Below are 14,405 nucleotides of genomic sequence, written 5' to 3'. Positions count from 1 at the left end.
GAATTAATTCCTACTGATATAATGATGTGTACGACATGTACAATCCAATAATGATAATGTTAAAACAAGTCCAATGTGAGTCGAGGGTCTAGAAATTTTCAAAAAGGTGTACACATGGTACATGTACAAATTTTATATTATAAGTACTTTTTTTTTACATAACTTTGTACTATCTATTTCAGAAAACAGGCAAGTTGTGGGGAGAGGAGGTTGACAAAATTGATCGGGTGTGGGTTTTAGGGAGGGGTTTTTCCTACCTTAATACTGATAAAAGTTTGCACAATCTGATCAATTTCGAAAGTTGGCATCTAATTTTTTTTTAATTTGAGTTCATCAAAAAATGCACTAAAATAATAATATTTGTTTTGAAAATAAACTTAAAGAGTTCCAATTATGGACCAAAATTGCATCCCCCTCTTTAATAATATTAATTTAAAAAAAAAAAACACACACACACACACACACACAATTTTCATCATTAATTAAACTCTGTAATTTCAGACTGGTAATGAATATAGTATATGAAAGCCCATGGGCCACATGTTTTGCTCGATTTGACAACTACATGTTCTATGTAAATTATTATCAATTATTGTGGCTTTTTCCTTGGTTATCCAAATATGAAGGAGTGTACATTTATAGGCAAACACCTTAGTGCGGGTACTACTGTCTTATGACAGCATCAAGGTTTTTTTGTTTTTGTTTGGGTTTATTATTATTATTATTTTTTTTTTTTTGATATGAAGATTCCAGTGAATTCATGTTCTCAACGAAATGTTACTATTTCCAACTATATTATTATGACTTTTCTTCAACCACGAAGCAATATCATTTTCTTACTTGAAATACCTCAAACTTGACCCCCACAAGAGATTGTACAGTATAAACAAGTAATAAAGTCCAGCCCTTTGGATACCTTTATTACGGATAGATTTAATTTTATTTTTCGCGATACAATCGAAGGCTCATCACTATGGTATATTTTGACAAATTAAGAAAGAAATGTGGTCTTTGGATCAAAAGCATAAAAAATAATATTCGACCGAGAAAGATTGATTATGTTTCTTTATCTTATTAAAAGATTAAATGAAGAAATTAAATCTAAAAAAAAAAGTAAAACTTAATCCTAAAGTACTTTTTAATTCAAAGTGCACTGCATCAATTTCTTGTTTGTCACAACAATGTTTCTGTATCACTTTGCTTTAATACCTCGCAAAACACAGATCATATTGAATCTCGTTATCTTCATAAAAACAAAATAAAAAATTCAAGACAAGTAACTGTATAGGAGTACTCGCCAGACTTACAGAATCCTTTCTGGATCCAACAAATGCAACTGATAAAATATCGGCTGACAAAATATCACATTGCCACCATATATATGTAGAGAGAGAGAGAGAGAGAGAGAGAGAGAGAGATAAGATTTGTTAAGTATGGTAGGGTTTTTTCATTATCGAACAAGTTGAATTTTTGTATGTAAATGTGACTCTTGCCAAACTACATGTGTATACCATCAAACAAAAGATGAACAAGGATCACGAAGACTTCTTAATCAAACGACTAGAGAATATTGGTTGGAATTTTACTTTAGATAACATGAGGAGTAAAAAATGCCTCGAAATTACAAATATTTACGGTACTTGGGGTCAAGCATATGCCTTCCTCTATGAACCGGTGTTCTCTATTCTACCATTAGGTTCCGCTTTTTCGATGTTAATTGCATTTATGCGCGGAAAACTTTTTGGGTATACACAGCGATTCATTATCTGCATCATGTTGTCAGATGTTTGTTTCATTTTCGTTTCTACAATTAGAGATGGACTCCTGTCTGCCTTTGACATGAACTACGGCTTTATCGAGTACAATGTTTGTAAATGGATATTTTACTCCTTTAGAACACAAAGCAATATTCAAGGCGTTTCTGTTTGGTTAAAAACTCTTATGATTTTGCATCAACTGTTTTTGGTTGCGTTTCCGTTTAAAGTTAGACAAGTGCAGTTTAAAAAGGTGTGGTGTGGATTTGCTTTTACGCATGTGTCGATAACAGCTCTCTATGAAATATGCAGAACGAAAACACAGTTTTTGAAGATTCGGTTGATGCAGCAGTTTAAACCAGGGCATCCTATGAAAGTAATAACGGGATGTGAAGTATTGAACCTTCTTATTTTAGATTTCTTTCAACAGAATCCGTATGGAACAAAGTAATTTATTACTTTTTCATGTCTTACTTTCACCTTATTCCATTTGCTATTCATATTTTTGCAAATATTATATTGGTATTTCTTTTACGACAAAATTTAGCTAAAATATCACTGTTGTCAATAAACGTAAGGAAAACAACTTCAAAAAGTATTAAATTTATAATCCTTATAAAGGTCAATATTTTTATGAGGATATCCTACATTTTGCAGGAATTGCCGCTCATAATCCTTTTGACACATGTGCCCATGGTTGATACTAATACCATCTCAAATCATTACGTCTTTAATGGAGTATATATTATAGTAATCTCAGCGAGATCCGTAGAGACTAAAAATTTTGATCTGGTGTCTCTACGGATCTCAGTACAGTATCACACAAACTGAATCGGGCTTTCTTGCCCCAACTTCGACCGCCTGTTTCAATCAATACGGGCTGAAATGAATTAGCTGCCCGCTTCAACTTTTTCCTTTGGACATCCTTTTAGGTCTCTATCACTATAAAACTTTCATGTCTTACCTTTAAAAGGTTTAAATCCAACAAAACATAAAGTTGTATATTTTTCATAGCTATGTGCTAATCGTTTAAACCTCCGACGCTGAAGAGTTCCAGTCAAGGTCGCAAATAGTCCGTTTCAAAATGTTTCGTACTATGATTTATATAGAAAACGGTGTCCAGAAGAACAGAACTTTTTAAAAACGCCCTCAATTTGCAATTTTTTTTTGCACAAAACAGTGAACACGGAAATTATACGCAATTAAAAGGAAACTTTGATAATTTTATACAGTCCACTTCATTTATATTCATATTCTGGAATGCAGTTTTCTCAGTTAAATTTTTCTTTTCTATATCTCAAATCAAGGTATATAAAATGCAATTAGGGCCTCTCAATGAAATTTATACATACAAACAAAGACATACTTAATTAAAATTAAATTTTAAAAAAGAATTTTTGAAAAGCACACATTTAGTATACAACTGGCTAATCTCAGCTACATAATAATGATAATTTTATGATTTTGATTACTGAATTATGTACTTGAAAGTCTGAATTAAGGACCCAAGTCTGCATATCAATATGTAATGATATCATGGGATACCAAACTCATCTCCAACTTTTGATTGGTTACCACAGCTGCACTTCAAGGAACAGAAAGTGCAACACCTAGAAGCTAGGCACTGATCTTCATTTCCACTGCAACTTTGACCATTTTCCTGTAGGTGAGACAATGCCATTCCTTTTATCTCCATGTTCTTCAGAACAGAATATCGAATGCATGCATTTTTCTGCAAAGATGACTTGGCAACTGATATCATCTTCTCGTCCGTGATTTTCTTAATCAATGACCTGCCATATGCATAGCATATAGCATACGCATCCCTTTCATCCCTTCCTCCTCTTCCAACTTCCTGCCAATAACAGAGCACAGACTTGGGAACTCCCCAGTGAACTACAAGTTCCACATCTGGAATTTGAACTCCCATCCCAAATGCCACAGTAGAGAACAAACATTTAAGTTCACTGTCATTATCTTTAAAAGACTGTAATATTCTTACACTGCTGTCTTCATCGATGTTACGATGAAACATGTCAATAATTTGTACAGATTTTTTCTGCAGAAGTAGATGGTCTTTTACGTGATTGTAGAGAGTAGCAGTTGAAGTCACAGACCTGAATTTTATAATGAAATATGTATAAATTATAAAATTTCAGTAATGTCAACAGATTTAAAAATTCAATAACATATATAACAGTCATGCTTACCTGCAATACACAATTATTTTCTTTAAACAAATGGTGTCTCTCAATAGGTAGTCCAAAAGCCATTGTAATTCCTTTTCATGATCCTGTTTGGATTCCCTAATGTCGAGGTATATGTTAGGTCTGCAAATATAACATAAAAGGCAAGGCAATTCTCAAAAAATCAATGCATAACTAAAAAGCTTTGAACTCACATGAACAAAATTTAAGTTGATAACTGCACAATGGCATTATATATATTTGAATATCATCCTACCTGTCAGGGACCACAGCCACTGTTAAAGATTCATCATCAAAAGCCAATGATGTGAAAATGTCTTTACGGACCTTTTCATCGCAGGTTGCTGTTACTCCAAGAACTGGAACATCAACAAACATGCTTCGCAAGTGTAAAACATCCTTATATGCTGGTCTGAAATCTTCTCCCCTAGAATAATGAAGACAAATATGCAAGTATATACAGAGTTTCAACAAGTTGGTCAACTTCAAGAGCAATTTATATGTAACAATCTTTTCTGTAAGATAAAACTTCCATTATAATGTAATACCATTCAGATATGCAATGGGCCTCATCACAGGCCAACAAACAAACTTTCTTCTGCATACTACTACTAAGGAATATCTCTCTCCAGAATTTTGATCTTACTGACTCAGGGGATAAGAATAATATTGAGAACATTCCTTCCTTGATACCCGTAAAAAGAAATACGCATGTCAATCAACCTAAATATCTAATTTGATCATAGATGTGATTTGGAAAAGTACATGCTAAAAAGATATTTACCAGCAATAGCTTCCGTGGACATATCTGGTTCTACAGCAGTTGACTGGACATTCATCTCCTTCAGCGTGTTTACCTGGTCAGCCATAAGAGATTTCAAAGGTGACACCACAATGGCTATATGGCGAATGGTCCAATCAAACTGTGAAATGGACATTTTTTCATTATTTGTCTACACCATCAAACTTTTTTGCGGGGGTGGGGGTGGGGTTACATACTTACTTAGAAAATTCAAGTGAAACTTTCTTGACACCCCCCCCCCCCAAAAAAAAATTGTTCAACCTAAAAACCTTTCATGGGGGTTGGGTGGGGGTTCCTTCAACCCACCCCCTTTACCCACACACACACACAAATGTATATATATATATATATATATATATATATATATATATATATATATATATATATATATATATATATATATATATATATATATATATATAGGGGCCAATGATTTCAAGGGGGTTAAACATTTTTTGACATCTCTAAAAATTTCTGGGACCACTGTATTAACACATTTCGTAATTTATTCGGATTTTAAATGAGAAAATTTGTAGAATAAAGAGTGTTTGCACATAATATAAGAACAAAATTGCTAATTAAATAAAATTACCTCGTCAAGCAACAAAGGAGGTAGAGTAAAGCACATGGATTTTCCATAACCGGTAGGTAACAAAGCAAAAACGTTTCGCTTGTTCATTAACCCTTGAATGACTGCTAATTGTTCTTTTTTGAGATGAAATGGAAAATTGTACACGCTTTTCAGTGACTCAAAAGTTTCAGTTATATCCTTTACGTCCATAACTCTTTTAATCTTGACGTCGAACGTCAAACGTATTCTCATGACATTTGGCGCGAAAACACGCGTGTAACATAGCAGAGATGGAATACAAACGAAGGTTGACGCCGGTAAAGACACCGCGGAAAACGAAGGTTTTTCGACCGGTTGGCAGTACTCCTTCAAAGTTCAAAGATGTTAAAGTAAGATAATACGCACAATGTCAAAGTAATACTGTAATCACATACCGGATAATATGAAAATGGTTTTTACAAAAGAAAATTAAATAAACTAGATGCGGATCCAAAAATTACTCAGAGTAATTAACTCCAAAAATATTTCTGAGTTGAAAATTTAGGCAAAGATATAAGAAGACAGAAATTAAATTTGCAATATTCAAACTTGAAAATCTAATTCTTGGGGCTCTTAAATTCCACAAAGTTACAAGAAATCTTTTTTTCCCAAAGGGAGTTTCCAAAGTAATTTTTTATGATTTCTTTTAATTGTTGCACTTTAATAATTTGTTTTATCTTGCCCATGAAAAAAAGGGGGCAGTGTCCCCTTCCTCCGCATGCATACTGTAACAACATATTATCTTAAATACTTAATTTTACAAATGGAAAGTGCAGACAGTGAAAATTTTTTTAAAAAAAGTGTCCAAATGGCACTGATATCCTTCAGAATAGTAATGTAAAATATTATGCTAATTTCAGATTAAAAGTGTCGGATATGCCTGTAGATGCATAGAGCATTATGAATATAAGAAAGCCTTCACATATTTATACAACAATTATGCTGGTGCCAGAAGAGCAGTGGAGAACTTGGTAAAGAAAGAAATAAGGAAAGGTGTAAAGAATCTCCTTAATGACAAAGAGGGAAGTCTTCTTAAGAAATGCAACTTGGAGAACATAAAAAAATTCAGTTGGTCAGCTATTCTGTCTGATGTTGCGAAGTACATTCCCATTCTGTATTCAGCATTAATTGCCACCGTTGCCAGTCCATCCAACGAGAAAAATCTTCGATCAAGGTTAATATAAATTCCTATGACATTAAGTATAATAGTAAAGCACTTCTGCTTTATATACCTGTACATGTATTTCGATGAATTAGATGTGTTTAACATGTATTACTACATGTACCAGGTGTATATCTTAAAATTGAGAACATGGAATTCTAGTTCCTGTTATAGTAACTGATATATATTATATTCATTTCATTTTTTTAATTGTTTTATAGATGGCAAACATTTCAACATTTTTTTTAGAGTTCGCAATAAACCATTGGCTCCTGGTATTGGACTAGCAGTTTCAGTCCTTCTCCATTTGTATTCCCCATTGAAAGTGAAGTTTGTGCAGGGGTTGAATTCTATTGAATTATGGAGATGTGGTGCACAAAGAAAGGTATTTAAAATTGTAATTTTTTTTATTATCAAGTTAATTTATTGTGTCAATTAACAAGAGAAACTAATTATGAAATAAAATTTCTGTAGGCATTTCTGCACTTGAATCAGTTGGGATTCTGCACAAGCAAGAACACAGCTTTGAGACTGATATCTCAATTAAGAGTGCATTCAGATGAGGATTTGTTGTATTTGAAAAGGGTCATTGAGGTATTTAAATTTATAATTTTTTGTTATGATTTATACTAAAGTTTTCTTTACAAGAACATGCTGCCCCTTTTTAACATTAGTAAACTCCTGTTATTTCATTGTGATTAATAGCACCAGATGGAAGCAGGTACTTTGGAAACATGTTTAGAGAGTGATACTGATATAGATATCAGTGAACTGAGCTCTGAGGAAGTAGTTCAGTCCTCAGGGACTGACGTAGGTACCTCATCAGGCTCTCTTCAAGAGGACTCTGAGGATTCTGTTTCCGGAGATGATGAAGAACTGAACACAATTGAAAGTGTTTCGGATTTAGGTAGTACATGTATTAAATAAAGAATTAATTTATTCATTAAGAAAACCTTGTATGAAAATAGGAAACATTAAATTTAGCATGGTGTTCAACCATTTTTTAGTAACAGTTATAAAATTAATAACTTTAAACAATGCAAGTATTTGTATTCCAGTTCCATATTCACGGGGATTTTGTATCACATGGGACAATGTTGGGAAAATGGTAAAGGCCTGTCATCAGAGTACAGAACGGCAAAATAAAATGATGCTATGGGCTTTGGCTTACTGTGCGGAGAACAGAATTCCTACAACACACTTAACAAACAGTTATGTGAATGCTTCAGATATACCGCTCCAGAAGTTTTTGCCAATGGAGGAAGACATCACCGAAATCAAACAGCGCATGGAGGTCATTGTAGCAAGGATCATACAGAAGGAGATGCCTTACTTTAATAGCTGCAAAGTTGTTCCTCACATCAGACACAAATTCTGGAGAGAGTCTAGCAGGAAGAGTAAAGTAGTAAGTTCACTTTCCAACTGTTGATCATGTGTTTTCAGTAATATAAATTTGCTTATTTTATCATGAAAAATTAATTCTGAACAATTACTGTCTGCATAAGAAGTATTTGAAATATATGCATACTTGAATGCAGATAAATCTTGGAGTCTGTCAGGAAAATCCCTCAACCACCACTGGGACCATCAAGATTATGGAACAACTGCATGAGTATGTTCCACGACAGGGGGATGAACTCTTCCAACTGATATGTTTTGGCGATGGATTGTCTTGTGAGAGACACAATGATGCTCACATGGCTCGTTCAAATGGAGAATCAATGCTCTCAAGACTACAGGGATTGCAGCCTCAGGTTCAAGAATTTCACAAGAGAATGCTACTTATGCAGGTAATTTCATCTCAATGAAAACTAAATGAAACTTTTCTAATTACATGGTAGCAAATATGTGCTATATCACTGTCTGTGCATTAACAGGATCTAATGGACACATTTTTCCATGGAAGCAGTGCAGCAGAAAAGGGAACTCTTTTCCATCTGAAAAATGTTTTTGGACACAGGTCTGTTAAGAAAGATGAAAGAGAGACATTTAACCATGCAGCAGACTTTATAAAGTTTGTAACGCATGGTTATGTCCTCCTGGCAACGATGGATATGTGTGGTATGGAGAGCATAGGGGGCCCTCCTAATCTACCGGAAGATGGAGATGATGACACCCTCCTGACAGATGTTGCTAGAAGAGTTGTCCAACTCATCTGGCATAGTCCTAGAGTGGAAAAAATCCTTGGCAGCGATGCAGATGAGGAAGACAGCTATATTTACTGCCTTTGTAAAATAGGTAAGTTATACTCTCTCTCTCTCTCTCTCTCTTTCTCTCTCTCTCTCTCTCTCTCTCTCTCTGTTTCAATGTCTGAAATTTTCTTTCCCATTTTCCCATCATTTTTTTTTCATAGATCTTGGAGATGATGTCCCAATGATCTACTGCTCCGGTATTCATTGTCCAGGGAATAACTGGTTCCATCTACAGTGTTTGCACATGGAGGATGATGATGTTCCTGATGAAGAGTTCTACTGTTCTGATGATTGCAGGAAACGTGCTGTTTATAAATACTGCAACTGCCATGTGGACATGGGACAGTATGAGCCGATGATGGGGTGTGACAATCCGAATTGCAGGAATGAGTGGTTTCATTTGAAATGTGTAGGACTGAAAAATGCACCAGGTTATTTACTATTTATATGTTTCAAATGAATGTGTTTTAAGAAACATTACATGCTGCATGCTGTGCCGTTTAAATAGTAACTGACAAAAATTCTTTCATAGCTGGAAAATGGTTCTGCAGCAAAGAATGTAGGATAGCAGGTTTGAAGAGGAATTTGAAGGCTGATACAAAGGAGGATGGTGTGTTCAATTACATAACAGCACTGATGTTTGTAGGACTGATGGATCTTGTCCGTCATGATGCTGTCCGGGAAAATGATGGAACAGCCATGATGTCCCATTGGCGACTGGATATGATCCTTTTCCATAACAACCATCATCCCAAATATGTCTTACTTGGACACAGACTGTTAGCAGGTATGGTAATCAATAAATGGTAATTTATGGTAGTTGTTAACTTTTAGTTTGTTAAATTACATGTAGATATTATATATTCTTGCTTTACACTAAGACAAAATGGCCATTATATATATATGTATTTATACCAAAATTTAGGGGTGGCTGGCTGGCTTCCAGAGCGTCTTGCCATGGACAGTATCTGGAATAGAACTGTCAATTTAGCAGGTGGTCCTGGTAGAAATTTGGAATGTGATATGGTAAACGAGTTCTTGAACAAAGAGTTTAAAGGTATGTAATGCATTAGTTCTTCTTATTCTTTTGTTGAAAACATAAAGATATAGTTATATATATATATATATATATATATATATATATATATATATATATATATATATATATATATATATATATATATAGATAGATAGATAGATAGATAGATAGATAGATAGATAGATAGATAGATAGATAGATAGATATAGATATAGATATAGATGTCTCAAGTTCCTTTTTTTTGTAACAGAGTCCCTGAAGGGTGCAGGAGGCAATTTAACAGAGGAAACAATCCACAGACATAGCCAACTAGCTGGAGGTTTGGGCAGAGTCATTGACAAAGCTTATGCTGAGTCCGTTGAGGCACACCTCTCTGACTTCATTAGGAAAGACCATACAAGTTACACCAAGGATTTGGAACTGTTTGTTAAACTGCTTCTACCAGAACAGTTTTTTAGGTATAGCCCTGGAAGAAGCTTCAAAAGCTACCCTGATTTCAATTTCTCAATCGAATCCAGGCACCCGGAAAGATTGAAGAAAAAACTGTGCCAGCTTTCTAAAAGACTTGATAAAATCCGGAGGTGCACAGCAACAGATTAGAAAGGAAATTTAAGTAACAAGAGGACCCACATACTGTACAAATGGATGCTTACATATATTAGATTAATCGGGCTCTTTCCTCTTCTTAATATTAAGTTTTTGAAGACGTTTGTCCTTTGATGAATGTTTACTTGAATGCAATTACAAAAAGATTTATTTGTATCATCTCTTTCAGTCATAATACACCAGAGTGTACAAATTTCAGGATTCTTCTTTTCAGCATACTGTAGGCTACTTCTTGTAAAGTATTATTTACCGTTAAAGAAAATTATTAAAATTATAAACATGTCTATTAATTTTTGAAATTATTTATTGTCTTATGAGCAACTTAAATTGTGGTGAGTAACGAAGTGAAAAAAAATGTCAGGTATAAAGTTTTAACAATCTTCTATTCAAAGACACCAGAAAACTGCATTCCAGAATATGAATATAAATGAAGTGAACTGTATAAAATTATCAAAGTTTCCTTTTAATTGCGTATAATTTCCGTGTTCACTGTTTTGTGCCAAAAAAATTGCAAATTGAGGGCGTTTTTAAAAAGTTCTGTTCTTCTGGACACCGTTTTCTATATAAATCATAGTACGAAACATTTTGAAACGGACTATTTGCGACCTTGACTGGAACTCTTCAGCGTCGGAGGTTTAAACGATTAGCACATAGCTATGAAAAATATACAACTTTATGTTTTGTTGGATTTAAACCTTTTAAAGATAAGACATGAAAGTTTTATAGTGATAGAGACCTAAAAGGATGTCCAAAGGAAAACGTTGAAGCGGGCAGCTAATTCATTTCAGCCCGTATTGATTGAAACAGGCGGTCGAAGTTGGGGCAAGAAAGCCCGAATCAGTTTGTGTGATACTGTACTGAGATCCGTAGAGACACCAGACCAAAATTTGTAGTCTCTACGGATCTCGCTGAGATTAATATTATAGTTTTGTCACTGACTTTTACATTTGGGAAGCCTATAGATCTATTGATTTACGCAAGCTTAAGTTCATCTTTTAAAAAAGAGATGAAGAATTTATTTACTAGATGTTTCCGATGCAAAAAATCACATCAAAATAACAAAAAACTCCCCCTCAGAAGTTAAAATTGAAAAGAGTTGTCCAAACTTCCGGTAGGAAATTTCGTGTTCAGGATAAATTTCAAAAGTAGGTGTAGAATCCTAAGCGCTCGTTACCATCTGCAAATTAAGGTTACTTTCTAGACAAGAAACCCGGAAACTTCGCCATTGTTTTCCTCTACTAATCTGATCCATGGCCTTTATATAAACACAAAATTGACTTTAGTTGACATGGTCTGAGTACGTCTCATTTCTTAGTGGTTATTCTCAACAAATTCTATCATGTGTTGGCAACAGTTTCCAAATTCACCTTTTAATATAAATAGGAACCTGTTACGATTGAAATAGATATCTGTTTTCCTATGCATTTATAACAAGTCTTATTTTGAAAGTTTGTAATGTCTTGTAACTTGTCCTTTCGTAAACCAATTTTCTAATTGTTGTCCCCAAATTGTTTTATATACAAATGTTTTATGTACTGGAAACTAGACTTATTGACGGTCACAATCTGTTTTTGTTTGGGTATTTGTGTGCAGTATAAATCTTATTGTTTGCTATCCATCATTTAATAAAGAGAAAAACCATATTCATGTATCTTAGTCAAAACTTAACCCGTCAGCTCAATGGACACATACATGTATCAGTAAAATTTTCATTTTATTATTCTGATTTCTTTCATTATCAACATGATTAAATGGTGTTTGTTGAAAATTAATGAAACAGCCTTATTCCGCATATGACCACAAATCACTGTTCGACACCTGTCAATCCAGATTTCTTTAACGAAATCATCATCTTACTGGTTACCCGACGTCTTGACAATTGACGATTCAAGATAGTATCACTTCCCGTCACTCGAAACTTCCGGTACAACAAATGGTCACCTAAATGGTGAAGATGCAATTGTGAAGCAACCACAGATTTTTTTTCTTTGTGTTAATTAATACAAAATTACTTGGAATAAAAGATTATAATTGCTTGTGGTAATAAAAATGTCGATAAAGGCTGATAATATCGTAGAAACTCAACTCTTTTACGCAGGGACCACTTTAAAAAATGTCAATGATTCTTCCGCGCTCCTCTGCGAGCATTTTATTCGAAACGTTTAATTTTTTCCGGTAAAATAATTGTTCAAAATAAAAAACAAAAATCAAAGAGACAATATCATGTTCCGAAATTCATACATTCTGTTTGTGTGTAACACTTTTGTTTCCGGACTGTCTCTTAAAAAAAAAAACATTTGAGCTTTTGCAATGAAATTTTATATCTTACTACATGTATCTATGGTCCAATAAGACCCCTATTGATTTAGAGGTCGAAGGGTCCAAGGTCAATGATAGAAATCTATACATAGTAAAATAAAGATTATGAAGATAATAGCATTTATGTCGAAACTGTTTTCCATTTTATTATTTAACCTGTATTGTTCCCCCGATCATGAAGCCCTGTTTTGAGCCCCTTTTCACTGAGAGAATCATCTGTGCCTCGGCCAATGAAATCTCACTTTTGCATTATGCGTCCTTAATCTTTTATTTACATTGTTTAACTTAAATATTCTGCAGCCGCATCTAAACTGTGAATTTTATTAACCTACCACCTCCCTAAATCTTGTATATCCACCTTGAAATCTCAGCTTTTTTGTATTATTTATTATTTTGATATAACTTGTAACACTAATTTGGTTATTTTGGAAATCTAATAATATTGTTTGTAACATTCTAGGATTTGCAATACAATCTTCTTTGGCGTATGGAGGCCTTGTTGGCCCTATTGTTTGCCATCAAATTGCTTTGGCCCTACTGTTCGCCATCTTTTTGCTTTTATAAGCTTTTGAACAATTTTTCAAAGTTTGTGATTGAACTAATACTGAAGTATTATTGTTATTTGTGAAAATATTGTTTGGGGGGGGGGGGGGAAATCAGGAGAAATGTGATGAAATGTTATGTAACTAGATGACAAAATGTTTGATATTTGCTGATTTCCCCCTTTGTTTGTAAATCCAATATTTCGTTAATTTTTGACTTAAAATAAATAACATATTTCATTCTCAGGCAATTGTCCTGTTGTATATGTCAATTTAAATCTGAACACGATTCGTAAAAGGAATGTGTCCGCCATATTCGCCCCTATATAAAGCCGCTCACTTAGTCACTGTTTAGACTGTAATCAATCGTCACCGGTGTAGACGAACGTATGCTATACAGCACTCAGTAGCGACAAAAAAAAATAACTGTGTACTTCTCCTAACGCAGGAGCGTAAGATACCAAAGAAACGTACAACAGATGCACAGATAAGTGCAGTATACAAACACAAAATACATATTACTGCAAAAAAATGTAAACAAAGGTAATGCAAGATAACCAGCACGAACACGGGTCGCCATTCCACGACGATACCCGCGACAATAAATCAGTCAGGTGTAACGAATGCTAAGAGTATACCCCGGTGCTGATATCGTAGATAGTAATATCGAAAATGGCGTATGCCTATTTACGAGTCGTGTTCAGTTTTAAGCAAAAACAAGCTTCAGTGTTTCTAAGGAAAACAGTATGAGACATAAATAATATAATAATAAATAAATCATGTAAGTTTTTTGTTTGTTTTTTTTTTTATACAAAAACACCCTGGTTCGCAGAACTCCTCTTACATTTTATGCAGTAGCCTAATTATCATTTGGAAGATGATTGATTGCGTCCTGTAGATGTGGAATAAGGTTTCTGAATTTTTCAATTCATCTTGTGGGACAAATAGGGGCTGAAAAATAACTTTTCTTTTTGCATTTTTAATCTACATTTTGTAACCATGGCAGCATTATTCAAAGAAATCAAAAACTGATGAACATTAAATTATGTACATTATGAAAGGGTTATGTGCACAAAGTCATTGAATTTGAACCAAAACTCTAGGAGGAGTAGCGTTTTGAATGCATTTCACAAGAATATCTTTTTTTTTTACTAACCATGGCAATAGTATAA

At 34.0% G+C, this 14,405-nt stretch overlaps 2 protein-coding genes across 2 annotated transcripts; one reads left to right on the top strand and one right to left on the bottom strand.

The window, feature by feature from the left end:
* Nucleotides 1–3,288: 3,288 nt before the first annotated feature.
* LOC133193686 (uncharacterized) lies at nt 3,289–4,654 on the bottom strand. Its single transcript, XM_061329641.1, has 4 exons — nt 4,510–4,654; nt 4,218–4,388; nt 3,965–4,084; nt 3,289–3,871 (listed from the first exon to the last, which is right to left on the bottom strand). Exons 1-4 carry the CDS (start codon nt 4,638–4,640, stop codon nt 3,289–3,291), a joined length of 1,005 nt encoding a protein of 334 aa, XP_061185625.1. The 5' UTR covers nt 4,641–4,654.
* Nucleotides 4,655–5,367: 713 nt separating this feature from the next.
* On the top strand, nt 5,368–10,366 carry LOC133193961 (uncharacterized). Its single transcript, XM_061329873.1, has 12 exons — nt 5,368–5,723; nt 6,234–6,547; nt 6,785–6,920; nt 7,010–7,129; nt 7,241–7,442; nt 7,594–7,940; nt 8,074–8,325; nt 8,413–8,773; nt 8,889–9,158; nt 9,260–9,514; nt 9,653–9,784; nt 10,017–10,366. The coding sequence occupies exons 1-12, from the start codon at nt 5,625–5,627 to the stop codon at nt 10,364–10,366; spliced, it is 2,838 nt and encodes a 945-aa protein (XP_061185857.1). The 5' UTR covers nt 5,368–5,624.
* Nucleotides 10,367–14,405: the final 4,039 nt, after the last annotated feature.

This window comes from Saccostrea echinata, unplaced genomic scaffold (genome assembly GCF_033153115.1).
Source record: "Saccostrea echinata isolate AGI-Se365-2 ecotype Australia unplaced genomic scaffold, CSIRO_AGI_Sech_v1 ptg000028l, whole genome shotgun sequence".
NCBI classification, from domain to species: Eukaryota; Metazoa; Mollusca; class Bivalvia; order Ostreida; family Ostreidae; genus Saccostrea; species Saccostrea echinata.
Note: the sequence above shows the minus strand (reverse complement) of the source record. Positions and strands in the feature narration are given on the sequence as shown.

Coding starts and splice junctions, on each gene's coding strand:
- LOC133193686 (XM_061329641.1), bottom strand. CDS start 4,640: ATGTTCTCAATATTATTCTTATCCCCTGAGTCAGTAAGATCAAAATTC. Junction 4,085..4,217: donor GTGGCTGTGGTCCCTGACAG/GTAGGATGATAT, acceptor TTATATTTGCAG/ACCTAACATATACCTCGACA. Junction 3,872..3,964: donor AAAATAATTGTGTATTGCAG/GTAAGCATGACT, acceptor TATAAAATTCAG/GTCTGTGACTTCAACTGCTA.
- LOC133193961 (XM_061329873.1), top strand. CDS start 5,625: ATGGAATACAAACGAAGGTTGACGCCGGTAAAGACACCGCGGAAAACG. Junction 6,921..7,009: donor GATGTGGTGCACAAAGAAAG/GTATTTAAAATT, acceptor AAATTTCTGTAG/GCATTTCTGCACTTGAATCA. Junction 9,159..9,259: donor AGGACTGAAAAATGCACCAG/GTTATTTACTAT, acceptor ATTCTTTCATAG/CTGGAAAATGGTTCTGCAGC.